Source organism: Mastigoproctus giganteus, chromosome 4 (assembly GCF_048544385.1).
Source record: "Mastigoproctus giganteus isolate SK-2022 chromosome 4, ASM4854438v1, whole genome shotgun sequence".
NCBI classification, from domain to species: Eukaryota; Metazoa; Arthropoda; class Arachnida; order Uropygi; family Thelyphonidae; genus Mastigoproctus; species Mastigoproctus giganteus.
In genome coordinates this window covers 129,901,740-129,923,876 of record NC_143578.1, presented here as the reverse complement: position 1 = coordinate 129,923,876, position 22,137 = coordinate 129,901,740, and the positions used below count along the sequence as shown (strand labels likewise).

General features: G+C 37.3%; 1 protein-coding gene across 1 annotated transcript in view; it reads left to right on the top strand.

The window, feature by feature from the left end:
- LOC150087061 (protein XRP2-like) overlaps positions 1-22,137 on the top strand; it is a 104,753-nt gene that overhangs the window by 22,559 nt on the left and 60,057 nt on the right. The window contains exons 3-4 of the mRNA XM_090371788.1: positions 13,443-13,534; positions 17,387-17,559. Coding sequence (XP_090227914.1) covers positions 13,443-13,534; positions 17,387-17,559 — 265 coding nt within the window. The remainder of the gene's footprint in view (positions 1-13,442; positions 13,535-17,386; positions 17,560-22,137) is intronic.

Below are 22,137 nucleotides of genomic sequence, written 5' to 3'. Positions count from 1 at the left end.
TTGGGTGACAGCTTCCGTTTTTGAGGACTGGTTTGGTCACCACTTCATACCCGAAGTCGAACGTTATTGCAGGTCTAAACAGATTCCATTTAAAGTGATGCTTCTTATTGACTATGCACCCGGTCACCCTCCTGCCACCCTAATTAATTTTGACCCACGTGTGAAAGTTGTGTTTTTGCCTCCAAACACAACCAGCTTGCTTCAACCGATGGACCAGGGAGTCATCAAAACATTCAAGGCTTATTACACGAGGCATTCGTTTGCACGTCTGAATGAAGCTATGAGACAAAATAGTGAGATATCTGTTAAAGACTTTTGGAAACAATTCAATGTTTTAGATGCTGTAAGAATCATTGAAGAATCTTGGGATGAAATTCACAAAAAAACATTGAATGGTGTCTGGAAGAAACTTTGTCCATTTTTTTTCAAAAACAAGACGAAAACAACGCCAGAAACTGATCATGTCGCTCATGTGATAGAAGAAGTTGTTAATCTTGCCAGGCAATTAGATTTGGAAGTCAATGGTGATCATGTCAACGAGCTGTTGGATTCACATAGTCAGGAGCTGACAATGAATGAGCTCAGAGATGCGTGAGCAAAACGTGGAACTGGGTCTGGTGGAACTGGGTCTGACACTTCAGACCCAGTTCCACCAGAAAAGCACATGACAATTGCAAGTTTGACAGAAGGTCTCAGCTCAATTGAAAAGAGGTTAAAAATTTTAGAACACCTAGACTCCAATGAAGAACGCGTTATAGCTACAAAGCAAGGAATAAAAAAATTATTAGCTTGCTACGAAGAAATTCTGTGTGAAAAAAAGAAGGCGCTGTGTCATCAGACGAATTTGTTAGATTTTATGAAGCCATCGACATCGAAATAACTTTTTTACTTAACTCATTTATTTTTTAATACATATTTTGTATTAATATGTATAAATAACTGCAATTTTATTAAATATTTTTCTTCTAAACTAGTGTTTTTGTTAGATCTTGGTCCCAATTAAACAAAATTTATATGTATTTATATGCAAAGTTGTACCCCGACTTATGCGAATTTGACTTAAGCGATTTTCGTCGGACCCACCTATCGCATAACTTCGGGGTATTACTGTATATAACGTTATTATTATATATATAACATTGCAAACATTATTCCTGAAAAACCAGTGCAATGTTTAAATATATTTTTCTTTTTCTTCCTTTCTGCATTAAGCTTGTAGCTTCTTGTGTCCATTCAGTTTTCTAGCCTGATTGCATCCTTCCAATTTAATTAGGTCTTCCTAGGTCTCTCTTGCCTATTGGTGTCCAGTCCCTTATGGTGCCTCCGTAGCCAGGTGGGAAGGAGGAGCAGCAGTGCGTAGCACACGCTTCTTGATTAGACCGGGGTTCAAGCCCGTCACCACCAAATATGGAGGATGCGGAAAGGTCAGGGAATGACCACCGCATATCCCGGAGCAATATGGCCTTAGTTGCTAATGCTCCTAAAAAAAAAAACCAAATAACTAACTAACCAGTCCCTTATTTTTTTTTTTTTTCTTCTTTACTAATCTTGTTTTCCATTTAGTTGATGTGTTCATTCCAATTTAATCTTCTGTTTTTTATCCAGTTGTTTTCATTGGATACAGAAGTTATTTTTTCATTGAAAAAAAATTAAAAATTAATTTTTTCCCCAGTGAAAATTTTTTTTTCATTGTGAAACAGGTTATTTTCACAATGCAGCAATTCTTGACTGCTGTTGAAGTTCAAGAATAACAAATTCATTTTTAGATCAGTGAAAGAAAATTACTGGTCATCAAAAAAACTGCTTTAGTTTTGTATATGTTCATTTATGTATTTTTGTGTATGTTCATTTAGGTATTTCAATTGCAATAACTAATTTGGTGTCCCAGAATTTAAAATTTGGGGATTTATTATTAGTCTTTAGTACCAGCTTGCATAAATATCCATGAGTGAAATCATGTGCACTGTTTGAGCAGTATGTGTTTTGTGTGAAAATGTTTTATGAAACTAGTAGTGTTTCTATTGAAACTAGTAGTGTTTCTATGAAACTTGTTTTATGAAACTAGAAGCAGAATATGCCCAGGCAGATCTCCAATTAACAGGTTGATTAAAAGTTTGAAGAGACTAGTGTCTATGTTAACAAATAAACTGCATTAGAATGCTTGAAAAAAAATGTACTTATACAGGAATCAATTACTTATAATCTTGGAACATCTGTAAAATGGCTCTCAGCATCCTGGTTGTAAACAGGTAAATAATGTAAAATTTGTAATTAAGAATAATAATAATACAAAATAAAGAATAATGTAAAATTTGCAATTAAGAATTAAGATAATGGGAGGGGGGTCTTGATAACCTTAGTGAACAGTTTCATGATGTGGGCAATATGAAACCCTCAATATCTCAAACATTAGGCTCTGACCACAGTGATCATCAGGAATCAATGGAATCAGTGTGATTATTTCTTACAGTGGATTTTTTAAGACAACATATTTTGGAATAATGTGTATTCAGTTGACAAACTGAAAACTGAAACTGCAGTTCTGCAGATAACATTAATAAAGAAGTATTAGTTGCACTTATGAAAAATTTCTGTAGAGAGCAGCAAATGCTATTACATACATGGAGGATCATGTATTGAAAAAATTTTTGCATTAGGAAAATGTATGCTATTTCATAAGTGGTGTGAATAGAAACTCTTAGTAAAACTTCAATTTTGAACTACAGTTGCTTTTATATGTGTGTGTGTGTGTGTGTGTGTGTACACACACACACACACACACACACACACGCTGGTGTTCAAAGAATGTGCATTACCTAGAAATTTCACATTTCTAACCTTTTTTTTGCAATGGTATGTCACATTAATGACTAGCATCACAAATAGAATTATAAACAAAAGATATTTATTAATAGTTAAGGCATTGACAAGTGCTCCCAAAATATTCCAAAATGAGCATTTGCAACCTTTAATACAACAGTTTTGGTTAACACGACAATTATGGCTGAAATGTTATCAGAAGCCCACAAAGCCGACCGGGCTAGCCAGGTGGGTAAAGTGCTTGCCTGGCACCCCAAAGATCACAGGTTCGAATCCCACCTCGGGCTTGGATCAGAGTAGTGCAAAAACCTTGGGAAGTGCATTATGGCCACAGAAGCCGATGCACCAACAACTCACAAAAAAAAAAAAAAAAAAGAAGAAGCCCTCAATTTCTTTGCTTCAGTTTATTATCTTAAATGGAAAACAAAATAAAAAAAATTCACCAGGTGCAAACTAATATTTAGTTGACCTGCCTCTGGCCCTGATGACAGCAGCACACTGTCGAGGCATTGATAAGATCAATTTCTGAAAATAATCAACTGATAGTTCATGGTTCCAAACCTGAATTATGGCTGCCTCAAGTTCACGAAGGGTCTTTGGTTTCTTTCTGGCAACTGCAGATTCTGCACGATGCAAACAGTTCTCTATAGGATTCAGGTCCAGGCTGTTTCCTGGCCAGCTAAAAGTTGTAATGGACCGTTCTTCCAACCATTTTTCACCTGTAATAAATGTAAACACATTACTGTGGAATCTCTAATGCAGAAATGTAGCTAAATTAACTACAGAAGTACCCACTTATACTTTTCACCCAATGACAAGGAGCAGAGTTGTCCTGAAAGATGTGGCACCTCCATAGCCAGGTGGGCAGGAGCAGCAGTGCGTAGCACGCTTCTTGATTAGACCGGGGTTCGAGCCCATGACCACCAAATATGGAGGATGCAGAAAGGTCAGGGAATGACCACCACATATCCCTGGAGCAATATGGCCTTAGTTGTTAATGCTCCTAAAAAAAAAAAAAAAAAAAACCAAAAACCAAATAACCTGAAAGATGCAGTTACTTGGTAGGTTGGAATGGTCTCTAATGGTTGGCAGCAATTTGCCTTCCAATATAGCAAGGTATCCATTGGCATTTACAGAACCTTTTATAAACTGCAGGTTACCTACTCCGCGATATGAAATGCACCCCCATATCATTTGACTGGTAGGGAATTTCACTGTAGACTCCACACAGTCTGGATGGTATTCTTCACCACGTCTGATGGATCATCAGAGCCATGCAGGTTGACTTTCTTCTTATCCAAGAAAATAACTGACTTCCATTGCTTGAGCAATGGAAGCTAGTTTGACATGCTGCTTACACCAAATTAATCATGCCTTTTTTCATTTTTTGTGTGAGGAGGGGCTTTTTCTTAGGATGAAGAGCTACAAGTCCATTTTTGAAGAGGCATCTTCTGACTGTTACTGCACTTGCTACCACTCCTGTATGTTCTTCCCATTCTCTTTTCAGCTCAGACGAAGAAGCTTTATAGTTTTTAAGGCATATACGCTTCAAAATGTAGTCCTGTTTGGGTGTAGACTCGTGTGCATCCAATTTCTTTTTTCCTATCAGCAGAACCAGTATTCTTGAGTTTGGAAAGAAATCTACCCACTGTCGACTGATTACAAGACACTCTATAAGCAATATGACGGGAAGAACATCCTTCCTCACATAAAGCAACAATAGCACTCTTTCTTCCTGCGTCAACTGCACATAACTCGCAATCCTGACACAGTCAAGGAATGACTGCGACTCCTGCAGTCATTCCTTGTTTGTGTCGACAATTCAGATGACAATTACAATTTTTAGGGGTGATGCACTTTCTTTGAATACCGGTGTATATATTTATCTGTAGTTAAATGACAGTTCAGAATACTGTATTTGGTATGCAGTAAAGCTAAGATAAGGGAATGATAAGCTGATTGCTAGTATTGTATCCTGCTCCAATGAAAAACTTTTCTAATTAATTCTCTGTTTATCTCTTGAATTAAATTAATATTGGTCTTGAGGTTTCTTCCTAACCTGGAAAAAAAAAAAAATCAAATGTTATAAACATCATTGGTTTCAAATAGTGCATATGTAGGGTTATGCACTTGAAATACAAAAGTTTAGAATTTTCCAACAATAAGAGGTTACTTGTTATCTGATATTTTTATTCCTAGCTTCTCCAGCTCTCACTCAGTCAGTGATGCAGATTAGGGGCCCAGCCCATAATGAGGAATACTAAAATTCGCACTATGGCACTCTGATTGTTTTTTTTTTTTTTTTTTTTGCAATGAGTGCACATCATCTAGAATGGTCCCCAATTACCCATTCATGTTTGAGAGTTGTTGGCAAAATTCAAGGAAATAAGGTCAATGTTAGATAAAGAATGCAGTGGACCTTTCACTAGTTTCTGATGAAGCAACAATGACAGCAGTGCTTGAAGGTTTGCATTAATCGTGAACACAGTTCTGTCCAATGTATTCGGAAACATGAGATATCAAATCCAGTATTCACTGCATCTTGAAGAGAAAGAAATCTGTGCTATCCTTAAAGACAGTTCTTCAAGTACTGAGAGAGGATAATCCTGATCGATGTATGGAATTTTCTAAATAAGCATTGCACTCAATGTACTCCCATATTCAAATTCGCATCCCTTGTGCCAATTGATATCCATCTGCGACATTTGCACAACGTCGCATTTAATGACCTGACCAGTACATCAAGGTCATCAATTTATTTACTATGCTCCAAACATTAGCATATACTCAAGTATATTTGTAGCTGTTTTCCCTCTTGGTAACCCTAACAAAGCCTAGGTATTTGTTTGTTCCCTGGAGATCTGCAGCGAGCCTTGAAATTGTTGACATTTCTTTCCAGACTGCTGTATGTTCCAAGCAGTGCGTTCTTGCACTGCTTGGAACATGCAGTTTAAGACCCAGCTAACACTGCCTCAATAGCATCAACAGATATTTTTGTGCCTGTTCTATTTAAGTATATCCCATCCTTGTAAAAACAGTCTTTCCTGTTAACAAGCACAGGCCTCACTGAGAAAAATTCTACTGCATGAACCTTGCATGGTCTCTCCAGGGCCGAATTTATTGACAAAGTCCTCATTGTGTATTCCTTTCTGTCTGGGCAGAATTACAGACATTTTCTATTTCATTCCTAACTCGTGATTTTTTCTCAACATTGTCTTGTACTTCTTTAGATCTCTTACTGTTATTGTTAGTACCAACATGTTCTCTAAAATATTTGCCCTTAAAAGATGACATCTTCTATACAGTGTCGTCAGCTTTTGCCCCAGAAAACATGCCATCCTAATCCACATATCTTTTTTGCATGGTATATTTCCCCATTTACTTGACAGTCAAGTCACCAACTGTAGCTGCTTCCTGTCAATTATGTTATGGTGTTGTCTAATTCTGGAGCATGGGCTCTAGCATTGGGCTGGGTAGCACTGGGATGAGTCACTCTCTTTTAATCCTTTGAGAGCATCAACCCTATTCTTCAGACCCTCATATAAGCTCATCAGAACTCTGAATTTGTACTTAACTTCCTCATGTTTTTTGTAGTGAACAAACAAAGGCATTCCCTATGGCTGTATCATGCCCTACAAGAGATAGCTTTGCCAGAAGGGAACAAGTGTGCCATACATGATATAATTCTGATTTGCAGGAGAACTTTCATGGTAATAGATGCTACTTTTCCCTGCAACTTTCGATCAAAGCTGCTCTCTAGAAGAACGAAATTAGTGTTTTATAAAACAGTGGTACGACCTATCGTGACTTATGCTAGTGAAACATGGGTGCGTGATAAAAAGGACGAAAAATATTTAAATGTGTGGGAAAGGAAGATATTAAGGAAAATCTTTGGCCCTGTAAAAGTCGGGGAAGAGTGGAAAATAAGGACAAACCAAGAGCTGAAGGAACTGTATGGAGAACCAGATATAGTGTCAGTGATAAAGAGCTCAAGACTTAGATGGGCAGGCCATGTGATACAAATGGAGGAAAACAGATGGCCGTGGAAAGCAATGGAAGGGCAACCGGGAGGAAGAAGAATGAGAGGAAGACCGAGAAGGAGGTGGGTGGACGACATAGAGAACGACCTACAACAGCTTAGGGTGAGACGATGGAGAACAATGGCTAGGGAAAGAGACAGCTGGAGAAAAATCGTTGAGGAGGCCAAGGTTCTACAAGGACCGTAGCGCCGTGGAGTAAGTAAGTAAGGAGAACTTCCAAAGGACAAGGGCAGTTCTTCCCAACCCAAAGCATTCCTGCTACTTTCAGCTTTTTGCTTTGCTGCTGTAGTCTGAGACAAGATTTTAGTCCAAGTTTAATTTAAAAACATCACATGAACTGAGCCACATAAAAATAATAACACTCCACTAATACCAGCTTTTTTTTAGTATTAGCATTTTACAGCAGTAAAACTATACTATTTTAAGTTACATTATGCATTTTGTAATAATTACACTGTAAAATCATGTTTGTATTGCAATAAATGTTTAATTTATAGATTGAATAAAAAAATTATACATTTACAGAATTACATATAAAAAATATAGTATTGTTTATATCATTCTTATATTGATACAATAACAGAGTTGCAGAAGTCGACTATGATTTTTTTTAAACAATTTTTAAGGTGAAGTAAAGAAAAAATTCACAAACTTTATCAAGTAAACACAAAAAAAGAAAAAAACAACCACACTAAAAAAAAACAATTTTTAAGAAAGTTCCACTTAGCAGCTTCCAAAAAAGTAATCTGATGCAGTTTCATTCAGATCCAGCAAATCCAAAAATATTAGCACTAGCAGAGGCATACAATGCAAGAAAGCAAGCGTATACAGCCAAAAAAAAATAATAATAATAAATAACCCTCCCATTTCACCCCTCCATTCATTCCAGATGTCTGTCCAGCTCAGCCTTAAATTTATTTAGGCTGTCAACTTCCACAAAAAAAGATGCAAGTCTGTTCCACCAATCAACCACCTGCTGGCTAAAGGCAAACTTCCACACATCTATTCTACAACTGTCTTTCCTCAATTTGAATCTATGCCCCCTCAGGTTCTTAATCTGAGCAAGAGGAAGAATCCCATCAGCATTCAGCTTTCTCAACCCATTCAAGGTCTTATACACCTAATTCAGATCACCGCGCAGGTGCCTACTCTCCAGGCACTGCAATTTGAGAACTTAAGCCTTTCTTGGTAAGAGCACCACTTTGTTCCTCTCACCAATCTTGTTGCCCTTCTTTGCTCTTTCTAGCAACTCTACATCCTTCCTAAAATGAGGCCTCCAGACCTCTACACAGTACTCTAGAGCCGACCGGGCTAGCCGAGTGGGTAAAGTACCTGTCCGGCAACCCAAAGGTCGTGGGTTCGATTCCCGCCTCGGGCTTGGATCAAAGTACTGCAAAAACCTTGGGAGGTGCAATATGGCCACAGAAGCCGATGCGCCAACAACTACCAAATCAAAAAAAAAAAAAAAAACAGTACTCTAGGTGTGGTCTGATCATTGCCTCATACAACGAGATAACCACCTCCCTGTCCCTGCTAGAAAAATTCCTATACAGCAGACTCTCGATTAACTGGGACACTTCAATACTCCAAATAAAAAAAATAAACTAGAAATCATAAAATTCAAGTAATAACTAGAATAGGCATAAACAGATATTTTGCAAGTTGTAAATAAGTGACAAGCGGCATTATAAGTTGTCATTGGGAGATTAGTGTGCCTATTATCTTGCAATCCCCGCTGTCTTCACATCTGCAGCTCAAAAAAAAGAAGAAAAGAGAGAGACCAAATGTTTAGTTTGTTTTACTGCGTCGTCGCGTCGATTATGTTCCGTTGCAGCACAAAAGGACAAATTTTGTTTCGTTATTTATGTCAGGGATGTCAGAATTTTTTTTATAGTAATTTTTTTTTGTTTATAAATCGCAAAAATGATGGGTAAATGCAAAAGAGTTGCGTTTTCAGTTAAACAAAAACTTGAAATTATTGAAAAGTTTGAAAACAGTGCATCCGTTAAATCTCTAAAGAACCATTATAATGTTGATGACCAAACCATATGCAACATCGTAAAAAATAAAGGGAAGATTTAAAATCGACATTGTAAAAAAATATAGGAAAGCTGTTAGACTTAAAATCGACATCGCAAAAAATAAAGGGACACATCGTATTGGACACGCAAGTAGTACGTGGTAAGTTTTTTCGTTTTTTATATATCGCCATATTTTTTACATAGGTTGCTGAACATTTTTCGATACGGTAAGTCACTGACTTATGCAACTACGGATTTACATAAATTTTTTTTCGCCCAATTTTTTTTTTTAGGATTGTAAAATTTTAAAACAAAAATAATAAATAAATAAAATAAGCAATCAATAACGACGATCACGGCACGCACAAATTGCACAAGTGAGACATGGAGTAACAAGCAAAAAAATAGGAAGGAAGAGAAGATTCTTACAATTTATTTATGATTCTTTTTTTTTTTTATATATGACTGAAGATTTCAGTGAAGGGGACATATTTCACCATAATAACGTAAAAACCCACACAATTGCAACTATCGGTATTATTGCAATAGGATTGAGTTTACTACCCATTTATAATTAGATGCATGAACAAAAAAAGCCCAGTAACCCGGAAGGTGTAAATTGTTTAAATTCAGTGACCTACAGAAATGTGCTTTAGTAAAATGTGAGTTTGTGTGAGGTGATAATAGTGTGTTTCCCCCTTAACCCTGTGAAATTCTTTTCAGAAAATTTCATTTTGACTGTTATCGTGGTACCGACTAAGAGAATAAGTGACAGTGCTACTAGTAAATCTACTAACAAAAGGAAAGCCATCGATTTGGATCAAAAAATTAAACTAATAAGGATGTATGAAAATGACCAAACATTAACAAGTATTGCGCGGAGTTCAGATTTATCAATAATAATATAGTAGCAATATGTTATTAGTCATTCCCGAGTTACATAAAACTCGACGATGTAAGAAGTCCTGGAACATATCTCTTACGTATGTCGGGGACTTTTGTATTTTTGGATTAACCGGAAATCGATTATCCGGGATTTGTTTTTTACCATTTATCCCGGAAAATCGAGAATCTACTGTATATCATTGGCAAGACTCCATGACCTGCCCTGGCAGGCCGTCTGCAATACTCAATAAATTTCATATTTCACTGCACAATTACCTCCAGGTCTTTTTCACTTTCCACTTCCCTGAGTGTAGTACCACACATGGTACGTTTCTCTTGGGTTATTGCTACCCATAGGCAGTACTTCGCATTTGTCAATGTTAAACTACAGTTGCCACTTCTCAGCCCATTTGCCCAACTTATCTAGATCCAGTTGGAGTAGCATACAGTCTTTACTGTCGTTAACAACCCTACCAACCTTTGTATCGTCTGCAAACTTAGACATTAATCCTGATATACCTTCATCAATATCATTGATGAATACACAAAACAACAATGGGCCCAGCACCAAACCCTGAGGAACTCCACTAATAACCTATGTCCACTAAGAGCAGTGTCCATTGATTACCACTTTCTGTCGTCTCCCACTCAACCATCCCTTTATCCATTGTAGAGCACTTACCCTTAATGCCATACCTCTCCAATTTGTGCAACAGTATCAAAAGCTTTCCTGAAATCCAAGCATATGATATCAAAATTATTTTTGCCATTCAGTTCCTTTGTGACCACATCATAGTATCCAATCAAATTGGTCAGACAAGACCTCCCTTTAACAAACCCCTGCTGTGCCTTAACTATTACTGCAGTCTTGTCTAGATGATCCTGCAATGCTTCTTTAACCAGTGGCTCCATTATTTTCCCTGGAACACAAGTTAAACTAACAGGTCTATAGTTACTTTTGTCACCTTCTGAACTCCTTTGTGAATTGTGATACATTTGCATGCCTCCAGTCCATGGGGACCTCCCCTGAGTCCAAGGAAGCTCTTATAATTATGGCTAAGGGTTTGCTTACTTCCTTTGCTGCATCCTTTAATATAACTGGATAGATCCCATCTACCCCAGGTGCCTTCCTTATATTTAATTTCAACAATTTCTCCTCCACTTTGCTCTCAATTATTACAAAATCACTTAGCTCCCTGTTAGAGTTTGATAAACTTCTGGCATTCCCCTCATGTGTGAATGTAGATGCAAAATACTCATTCAGTTTATCAGCTACCTGAACATGATCATCAATAGTCAACCCATCTATGTTCAGTGGTCCAATCTGATTCATCCCTTTCCTTCTAAAGTTTACATAAGTAAAGAACTCTTTGCTGTTTTTCTTTGCATCTTTTGCCAAAGATTTCTCGTAATTATTTGTAGATTGTGATCACAGATTCAATTCAGTCAAAGGTACTGCTGTGCTGATCATGAGGCTACATCAGGCTTTGACACCATGTTTCTGTTATTCCTAATGTCTGTATTTGGTGACTTAACCAGTACATAAGATTCATCAAATTTATTTACTGTGCTCCTAGCGTTAGTATATAAGGAAGTATATATGTGCTTGTGTTCTTATTAACTGTAACACAGCTTTTCCTTTCCCACTCCTAACATATCCCAATAGATAAGAAATAATAATTCAGTACATCCAGTATGAGCTTTCGAGATAATGAATCTATTCCTCAGTCATAGGAGTACGTACGTATATAAATATAAAACGTTATGAATGGAATGTGCAGATAATGGTCATGTTAAGTAAAAAGAGAACATGCACGAGGATGCATGAATGCTGAATCATTTACTGCTGTTGAATTAGGTGATTGTTGCTGGTACAGGGTGCATATATGGGACTGACTACCAGCATTTGTCACGTTGTAACACTACAGTTATCCAGAAGATAACTGCCTTAGATCATTTGACTCCAAGATTGGGTGTAGTCGTACACCTCTATTGCGGTTTAAAATGTTATGACAACTAGATATGTATAGTGATTCTAACCACAGCTGGTGATAGTAGCGGCTGGTCGGTCAACACCTCAGTATCATGAGTGGGATTGAGTTCATGTTGCATTGATCAGAAATGTTCTGTGCTGCAGAGTGTAGAGTCACCTAGCCGAATGGCTCTTTCATGTTCTGTGAGGCAGTCCTGGAGCCTTCCGGCGGTTCTCCCACATAGAAGCTGCCACAGTCAGCATGTGATGCGGTATATAGCACGGCTACATAAAAGAGGGGGACAAGTGTCTTCACCCTCGAGACAAGAGATCACAAACCTCTACCAGGAAGTTGCAGGCCCTTTATACAGTACCTGCGTAAGATCCTAGAAATGCGATCTGAAGCACCCGGGCAACAATCACCTAATTCTACGTAGTAAATGATTCAGCATTCGTGCATCCTTGTGCACGTTCTCTTTTTACTTAACATGACCATGCTCTGCACATTCCATTCATAATGTTTTATATTTATGTATGTTTGTACTCCTACAGCTGAGGAAGAGATTCGTTATATAAGAGATTCGTTATAATGAATTATTATTTCGTATCCATGGAACCCAGTGCCACAGGCCTCTTCTATTTTATTTTATATCCCAATAGGAGCAATGCAAGAATCAGTTAGGCAAAGAATATTAGGAATTATAAAAATGAAATATAACTATGATACTGTAATATTTTTTAATTAATTTTTTTTTCTTTATGTCGCTCGGATCCTTTTTTAGAAAATTCACTTGTCAGTCTTTCAAGGAACATTTTCAGTAAGGTAGCTATGAGCAAACAAAGAAAAGTAAAACAGTTGCTCAGATTGTATGTTGTGCTATTTTCTCTCCATAGGAACATAAGAGCAGAAAATAAGTTTCTATAACCACTGGAATGTGAGCATCATATATCACAGATCCAGAAGATAACTGCCTTAGATCATTTGTTGTAAAGCAAAGCAGGACTGCTGCAGTTTTAAATGAAAAACCCTTGGAATTTTTGTACATGGTTTGACAATTTGTTGCTTGATTGGCTTTCAAATAATAGGATAAATTAGATGAATAAAATCATTGTATCTTTCAAAAATTCTAGGATTATTTAGCAATGATGTCATTGGTGCCAAGACATTCATCCTATTAGTGCCAAGGCACTAATAGGATGAATGTCTAAAGTTGCACTGTGTTTTTAATTAGGCCATAATTTATTATCATTGATGTTTCCATAAATAATCATTTATTTTCCATCCTCTGTATGAGCAGATACCAGGCACAGAACACTTTACATTGCTTCCTATTTACAAATATGTACTTCCGACTGCACGTTTCTTCATTGTGACATCAGATGAATGTACGCTGTTGTTAATCAAAATCAAATATCATAGTTTAACTTGGAGATACTTAAGGTTTCAGTAATCTAGGACATTTTTACTTGGGAAAAATGATATAAAATATGTTGGATTCATCTTGTGCTCCATGCATGTACCATCACATTAAGATCATATTCTGTAGGATAAAAAATGTATTTTTGAATTGCTAATCAGAATTTAGATGATGCATATCCTGATATAATTTATTAATTTGTTCTAAATCTTGATTATTTGCAGCAGTAGTAGCATCTGGTCTTTTACATATTTTGTTATAGTTAGTATTTTTATTTATTTTATAGAACTGCAACATATACATCTTTGATTATATCAATACTGTAACAGTAGATGATTGTATAAATTGCAATGTTTTCCTTGGCCCTACGAAAGGCAGGTAAGTTTTGAATATAATTTCAATAATTCTAATTCGTGGTTGTCTTATCTCTAATACGTTTGTGAATGACAATATAATTTCTATCCTTTCTTCTAGCATAGAACTGTGCAGCTACTGGCATATGCTGTCTGCTGGACGACCCTTTTTAAGATTTCTGGAATTGTTTTTTTTTTTTTTTTTGCTTCTGTTGGATGTTGGACTGTTGGGATTTAACATAAATCCCAACAGTTTATATTCTGTGGTTGACCTTCAGTTTTTTTGTTATCAGGAAATTAATGCAAAGAGATATTGGCAGTGGCTACACAACACATAAATTTAAATATCTCGGTCCTCCACATTCTTATTCTTAGAGACTTAGTGCATATTACTGTCTTTACAATAAAATTAAATTAAATTGAGGCTAATCATGCCGGTTGCCTAGAATTGTACCTGGAAAGTCTTATAATGCCAAAAGTGAGTAACTTTTTAGTTCTGGACAAGCTTAGTATCTCATTACAGAAAGACATCCTGTTGGAAAATAAGCAGTGCACAGCATCTAATAACTATGTCTGTTTTATAAAATGTTAGTTGAACAGTTTAAGAATATGAAGGCATGGCCATAGTCACCACCGTGGCTGAAGAGTAGAAAAATAATTTCAAGACACAAATTTCACCTTTGTTAAATTTTTTTAATGAACAAGCCATATCAAGTCTTGTTCATTAAAATTATATTGTGAAGTTATACTTCACAATATAATTTTATATTGTGAAGTATAACTTAACAATATAAAGTGCGAAAGCATCAATTAACATAGCTAGCTACCAAAGTAGTTAAGTTAAATTGGCATTGTTTTGATTATATATCATATTGTGAATACCTTCACAACACCAAGGTAACTAGTTTTGCTTCTTCATAACTAGTGATAGCATTGTGATAGTACTGATTGGTTAGATTATGTTAACGATATTCAAGATTAACCTTTTTCAATGGAAGATCTTAATTTAGCTGTTAACAAAATTCGTAATAGCAGGTGTTCTGGTGTGGAACTCATTGAAGGGGAAGTTATTCTGCATTTCTTCAAACTGTTTCCTGAGCATCTTCTTGACTGAAGAATCCTCTGAGGTCGGGATTTGGATGTATAATAATTTCTTGCTTGCACCGATCAAGTGAAATGAACTTAATTAGTAAGTGAGAGAGTACACACAGTAACACATAAAAAACTGACAAGGCACAGATATTCCAGAAATAACATATATTAAATTCAACAAATAAAGAAGCATACATAGAGGTTTCAGCTACTGTATGTAGCCTTTTTCAACTAATTGAGCACTGGCAAGCGGTTGTTTTTATGTGTTTTGCTGACCTTCAAGTATGTAAGTATTCGAGGTCACGGAGGAGGAGAGATGGTTTATGGGTAGTTGCAAATGGTGACGAGAGAGAGAGAGAGAGAGAGTGTCAAGGGGGGGGGAGAAGGAAAGGAAACGGTTGAGATGGGCGACTGCCATCATAGGTGGCTTCCGAGCTCATGCTATGAGAGGCTCAAAGATTGCATGTATGCGGGTGCCACGGTCCCTGTTGATTGTACTTTCGGTGACACTGATGTGTGCTGATTCCAGCCAATGGCGGATCTTGACAATTATGAGAGAAGCCTATGATTTTGGCATCTTTGGATGTGATAGCGTGTCCCTCCTGCCAACAATGAGCAGCTAGTGCTGAATGGGCAAAGTCAGCTTTAGTGACAGCAGTGTGGTGGTTGCTCAGCTGGTCTTCCAAACGATGGATGGCCTCTCCGATGTAGCTTGTGTCGCAGCCATGGCAGGGTATGCAGTAAATGATCCCTCTCTGCTTCAGAGGCAGAATCTGTTTTCAAAGGGGGGGGGGGGATATGTTAATCAAAATTTTGACTCTCTCTCTCTCTCTCTCTCTCTCTCTCTCAGTAACTCATTTTTTTTTTTTGACTGGTGCAGCATAAGCTTCAGGCTTCCTTGCACCATATGGATGATAATAATAATAATATATTATTGACAAAACCCGATGAGCTGACCTGGAAGCCTCTCTGCACTGCTCAGAGAACTTCATATCTGGCTGTATAATTCCCAAAGTCTCTTTCATTTTCCACTACTCTGAGTGTGGTACCACATAATTGGTATGTTAATCTGCGATTATGCTACCCATATGCCGTTCCTTGCATTTGTCAGTGTTAAACTTTAACTGCCATTTCCCAACCCGTCTGCCTAATTTTTTTAGAACTTGTTGCAGTAGCTCACACTGATTGCTGTCATTACCCTCCCTACCCATCTTTGTATCATCTGCAAACTTAGACATTAATATACCTTCATTGCTGTCATTAATAAATTTAGAAATAAACAATAGGCCCAGTCCTGGGGGACTCCGCTAATAACATTAGTCCATGAAGAGCAGTGTTCATTAATAACCACTCTGTTGTCTTCTACTCAGCTGTTCCTTTATCCAGAGGCACCTCCGTAGCCAGGTGGGAAGGAGCAGCAGAGTTAACACACGCTTCTTGATTAGACCGGGGTTCGAGCCCGTCACCACCAAATACGGAGGATGCGGAGAGGTCAGGGAAACCACCGCATATCCCGGAGCAATATGGCCTTAGTTGCTAATGCTCCTAAAAACCGAACAGCAACAACAACATCCTTTATCCAGAACAGTAACTTGCCCTTCTGAAAGAACTCAATCTCACTATCAATGCAAATAGATCTGCTCAGATAACTTATTCCTTACAGAAACAATAAAACCACATAGAAATTAAAAATCACTTGTCCATATAGAAATTAAATATCGCTTGTCCATATGGAAATTAAACTTTTGTAAAAACTAAAGTAAAAACTAGGCGGAGTAGTTTTTGACAAAAATCTTTCTTTTAATTCCCACTATTTACATATTGCTCAAAAAAAATTCAAAAAAGCAAAATGGCTGTTTTGAAGGTAATAAAACACTCAAAACTTACATTGGTGTTATTATGTTTATTTCTGAATTGGAAATATGTACATAATGGGGTGAAATGTTTTGTGGTATTTTTTTTATCACTTCTTCAGTGACAACCATCTTTGCAATATCACCGTCACCGAAGATCACTTCGGTCACAGGAACGCTTGACTCCCTTATGTGCGTATTTCCAATTCAGAAATAAACATAATAATACTTGTGTATCTTCAAACAGGAAATGGCAGCAATCCAAAATAGAAAAAAAAAACAATTGTAAACCATGTTCAAAGATTCATCTTTCCTACTGTCATATGCTTCTGAAATCTGGTCTCAAGCCCCTCAAGTAACTGCCTAGAAATTTCTTACCCTGGAGTATTAGATTCTAAAATGGCTCAATATCAAACTTGGTTTTCTCCATACAATATCCAGGCAACAGCTTTATGAAAACTTAAATGCAAAGCCTCTGCAACAGATCATAAACAAATGTGGAGTCATACTTTTTGTAAAATTGATAACTTCTGCATGCAATTCATCAAATATAATCAACATAATAACAACAGCTCCTAACAGAGAAAATTTAAGAAACCAACAACAGTTCAAATCTGACATCTTGAGACTCGAGCAAATGGATAGAATGTTTCCAAATGCATTCCATCATCTCATATATCTTCACAACATTAATTGCCAAAGATTTCTCAACACTCAAGCCTACCAAGTAATTAGCAAATCAGTGCATAATGTACAGTAATGCAACTTGTAGTTACATTTGATTTCAGTGATCCTTTTTGTTCTCACTTAATTTCTGTTTATTATAAGACATAATGCACGGGATAATTATATTAAAGATCTCATGTGCGAATTTCTTTTAGTATATGATATTTATCCTTATGTAAGTAACAATTAATTAAATATTATTTCAGTGTATTTCTAAGGAACTGCAAAGAGAGTCGCTTTCTTTTGGCCTGCCAACAATTCCGTTCCAGAGATTGTAGACTAGTGGATGTGTTTCTTTGCTGTACTACCCAACCAATAGTTGAAGCCTGCACAGAAATGAGATTTGGATGTTTCTGTTATCAGTATGCACAACTTGAAGGTAAATTACTTTTCTTAGTAGATTTTTCGTTTCAGTTAGGTTTGTGTTTCTCGGTGTTTTAATTTAGCTTTTTCAGATAGCGTTTCTTCTCACAGTGTGATTGATTATATGTTCGATTATGCGATTTGTCTGTAATTCTGTAGCCTTTTAAGGGCGGCATGTTGCTTTTTGAATAGAGGTGACAAACAGATATCTGTCTCTGAAAGCTTCTTTTTATATATTATATTTTTCTAGTTTTATATTTTATTATAATTCTGCAGTAATTTTATTTTAATAATATTTTAACTGTACAATTTAGGTTAATTTTGTTTGATTTAGGTTTTAATGGTGCAAAAATGACTATGGTTATAATGTGCCAGTACAATGTTAAGATTTAAGAAAAGATTAGGATATTAGTATCCTTTTTAAAAGGTTACCTTGTCAAAGGTTTATACATATACATCAATAAATAAAATGCAGTATAACAGTAAAAATAGGTTGCCTATTTTATATGTATGTATAAATATTAATACCTTGTAAAATAGGACACAGTTATCCAACACATTCCTTTTCACTAAGGGCTGATGACCCTCTATGTGTGACTGAGTGTATATAAGGGAGGAGAGGTTATGCTATTAGTTAAGAAACACATCAAATCCAAGGAAGTGAAGCCAGTCGACCGCTGGACAGTGCAGTGTCGAGTCAGTTTTGGTGTGACATAAGCATTGGGAGATCAAAATTGAGAGTAGGAGTGTGCTATAGGCCTAATGACTCTGATGAGTATAATAAGAAACTGTACAGGGAAATAGTGGGCCAGTAAATCAGAGAGTCCTATAATGGGGGATTTTAATTTCCCAGATATTGACTGGAATTTGTGGGTTGGTCATTCACACACTAAAAAGGCTTTTGTGGATTTATTGGATGATTGTTTTCTACATCAGCATGTTCGGGAGGCAACTAGAGGGAGTAATACTCTTGATTTTATTATCAGTAGCGATTCTTCATGCATTAAGGATCTGCAGATAAAGGAAGCACCAGGTAGCAGTGATCACAGTGTGCCGAAGTGGGATTTACTCAAAGAGGTAACTACCATCAGGGGTAAAGGGAAGGGTTTTTGCTTTCGTAAAGGCGACTACAATGGTCTGAGACAGTATTTAAATTCTATACAGTAGGACCAACTGATGATGTTACCAACAGCAAATTCAAAATGGGAAGCATTCAAAGAACTTACCTTGGAAGCTACTAGGCTTTACATACCAACTAAGAAATATCGTTCAAGGTTTAGGCCTAAATGGATGTCAAATGAACTAATGAGACATATAGCGGAGAAGAAAAATGCATGGGATACATATAAATTAATGGGTGACATGGAAGCCTATTATAGATATAAGCTGGTCTGTAACCAAGTCACAAAGGAGATTAGGCAAGCAAAGGCAGATTATGAGAAATCATTGGCAAAGGATACAAAGAAAAACAGAAAAGAGTTCTTTACCTATGTAAACTCTAGAAGGAAAGGGATGAATCAGATTGGTCCACTGGATATTGATGGTTCAACAGTTGAGGATCCTGCTTAGGTGGCTAATAAACTAAACTAGTATTTTGCATCTACATTCACACATGAGGCGTCATTGAGGAAGGGGAATGCCAGAGGTGAAGTAAACTCTGGCAGTGAACTAGATGATTTTGTAATAACTGAGGAAAGTGAAGGAGAAATTATTGAGGATAAACATAAAAAAGGCACCCGGGGTGGATGGGATCTATCCAGTTATATTAAAGGAGGCAGCAAAGGAAGTAAGCAAACCCTTAGCTATAACTATGAGAGCTTCTTGGACTCAGGGGAGGTACCCGTAGACTGGAGATGTGCAAATGTGACCCCAATTCACAAAGGAGGATCAAATGCTGACACAAGTAATTATAGACCTGTGAGTTTAGCTTCTGTTCCAGGAAAATTAATGGAGGCACTGGTTAAAGAAGTACTGCAGGATCATCTAGACAAGACTTCAGTTATAGCTTGGACACAGTATGGTTTTTTTAAGGGAAAGTCTTGCCTGACCGTTTTGATTGGATACTATGATGCAGTCACAAAAGAACTGGATGCAGGGAATAATTTTGATATTATATATTTGGATCGTAGAAAGGCTTTTGATACTGTTGCACAAATTGGAGCAGTGTGGCATTGGAGGCAAATTGCTGCTATGGATGGTTGAGGGGGAGAAGACAGAGTGGTAATCAATGGACACTGCTCATCGTGGACTAATTTTATTAGTGGAGTCCCTCAGGGTTCACTGTTGGGTCCATTGTTGTTTTCTGTATTTATAAATGGTATTGATGATGGTATATCAAGCTTAATGTCCAAGTTTGCAGACGATACAAAGTTGGCAGGGTTGTTAAGGACACTACTGAAGCTGTGCTGCTCTAACAGGATCTGGAAAGGTTGAGCAGATGGGCTGAGAAGTGGCAAATGAAGTTTAACATTGACAAATGTAAAGTACCACATGTGGGAAACAGTAACTCCTGAGCAACATATCAACTCTGTGGTACTATACTGACAGTGGTAGAGAATGAAAAGGACTTGGGGGTAATTGTGCAGGCAGATATGAAGTTTTCTGAGCAGTGCAGACGAGCTGCAAGAGGAGTTCGTGCTGTCTTGTCAATGATATACAGGAATTTTTCTAGCAGGGATAAGGAGGTGATTATTCCCTTGTATAAGGCAATGGACAGGCCACACCTTGAGTACTGTATACAGGTCTGGAGGCCTCATTTCAAGAAGGATATAGAGCTGCTGGAACGAGTACAGAGAAGGGCAACAAGATTAGTGAATGGAACAAAGGGTTGCAAATTACAGTGTCTGGAGACTAGGCACCGGCGAGGTGATCTGATAGAGGTGTATAAAGCCTTGAATTGTTTGAGTATGCTCAATGCCGATGGGATTCTTTCCCTTGCTCAGAAAAATCACCTGAGAGGGCATAAATTCAAATTGAGGAAAGACAGATATAGGATAGATGTGTGGAAATTTGCCTTTAGCCAGCAGGTAGTTGGTTTGGTGGAACAGACTTCCATCCCTTGTTGTGGAAGTTGATAGCCTAAGTAAATTTAAGGCTCAGCTGGACAGGTATTTAGAACGAATGGAGGGGTGAAATGGGAGTGGGATTTTTTTTTTTTTTTTTTGGCTGATTCTGCATAAGCTTACTTTCTTGCATCATATGCCTCTACTAATGCTAAGGCTGTCAGATGGTTAAAAGCAGTAAGATGGCATTTCTAAAATTTGTACATTTGCTTGTAATATGCTTCACGGATAAAATGATATCACAATACTCACACGTAGAGGGGTCATCAGCCCTTAGTAGAAAGGAATGTGTCAGATGACTACATTTCTTGCTCAGCTCCTATGCAGAGCTGAGCAAGAACAGCTTTCTCTTTACGATCCCTGCACAGAGACCAGACTGCCATAATTTGATTACGGGCTTCATCTGATAAAGTTTGTTTTTTACCTGCCAATGCCACAATTCTTGTGCTGAGAATGTAACTTATTACAAAATACTTGTCTGTATCCTATTTAAGGACTGACAGGTCAAGATTATTTCTCAGGGCTGCTGATTTGGCAAATTGTTTTCTCTAATCGTGATGTGGCTGGGGATCTGGCAGAAGCAGATATTGAGTCTGCCTTCATAGAGAGTGTATATAATCTGCTGAATCTGGGACAGGGTTGGATAAGTAGTGTATCTCATTGCTGAAAAAGTCTGTAGTGCACTTAGTAAATCGGTGTATATAATACACCATTGGTATTGGTGAGTTCTTATGTGATCCAAAGCTAACTCTATAATGTGTGTAGCTCTGCAGTGTATGTGATGCATTCAGGGGAAATCTGCTCAGATATAGGATTAGATTGACTGCTCAGATTGAGTATTATCTCAAAAAAAAATAGCAGATCCCACACCTGATTCAGACTGAATTGTGTAAACTGTCAAAAAGTCAGAGCTATCAGCATGGTGTTGTAAATTCTGAAGGTAGACTGAAGACGGGGTATCAGACTTCATCACATTCTTAAGCGAGAAGTCACATGCTGATATTTGAGTATGCCAGGAATACTGTAGAGAATTCTATTCTTTGAAGTGACAAGGAAGGTTCATTTGCCCTGACATAGATTTCGGATGAAGGCATATACTTGAGACCCATAATCTAATTTTGAATTGTGCAAGTGCATGATGCAGACGGAATAACGGTGTGTATCGGATTCCACCTCAAGAAGTAGGAGAGAAAGCATGGAGAATGTTCAGCCCTCTCATGCTTCTTGTGCTTACCTGATGGATATATCGGAGAAATGTTGACTTTTTTTAATCAAATAAGAGTCCCAAGAATTTTATCTCTTCTGCTACTGGGGTGGTACTTTGTCCAAGTTGTAATTCAAGTTTTGGGTGATGGTTGTGACCAAAATGGACACAAAATGGTCTTCTCCAGTGAGAATCTGAAACAATTGGCCACTGTCTAGGAATTGAGGTGATCAGTGGTTAGTTGCAGTTCTTTGATAACCCCCATGCTGCATGCTGGGAAAATATGTTGACATCATCAACATAGAGTGCACTGTTTACGGTGGGAGGA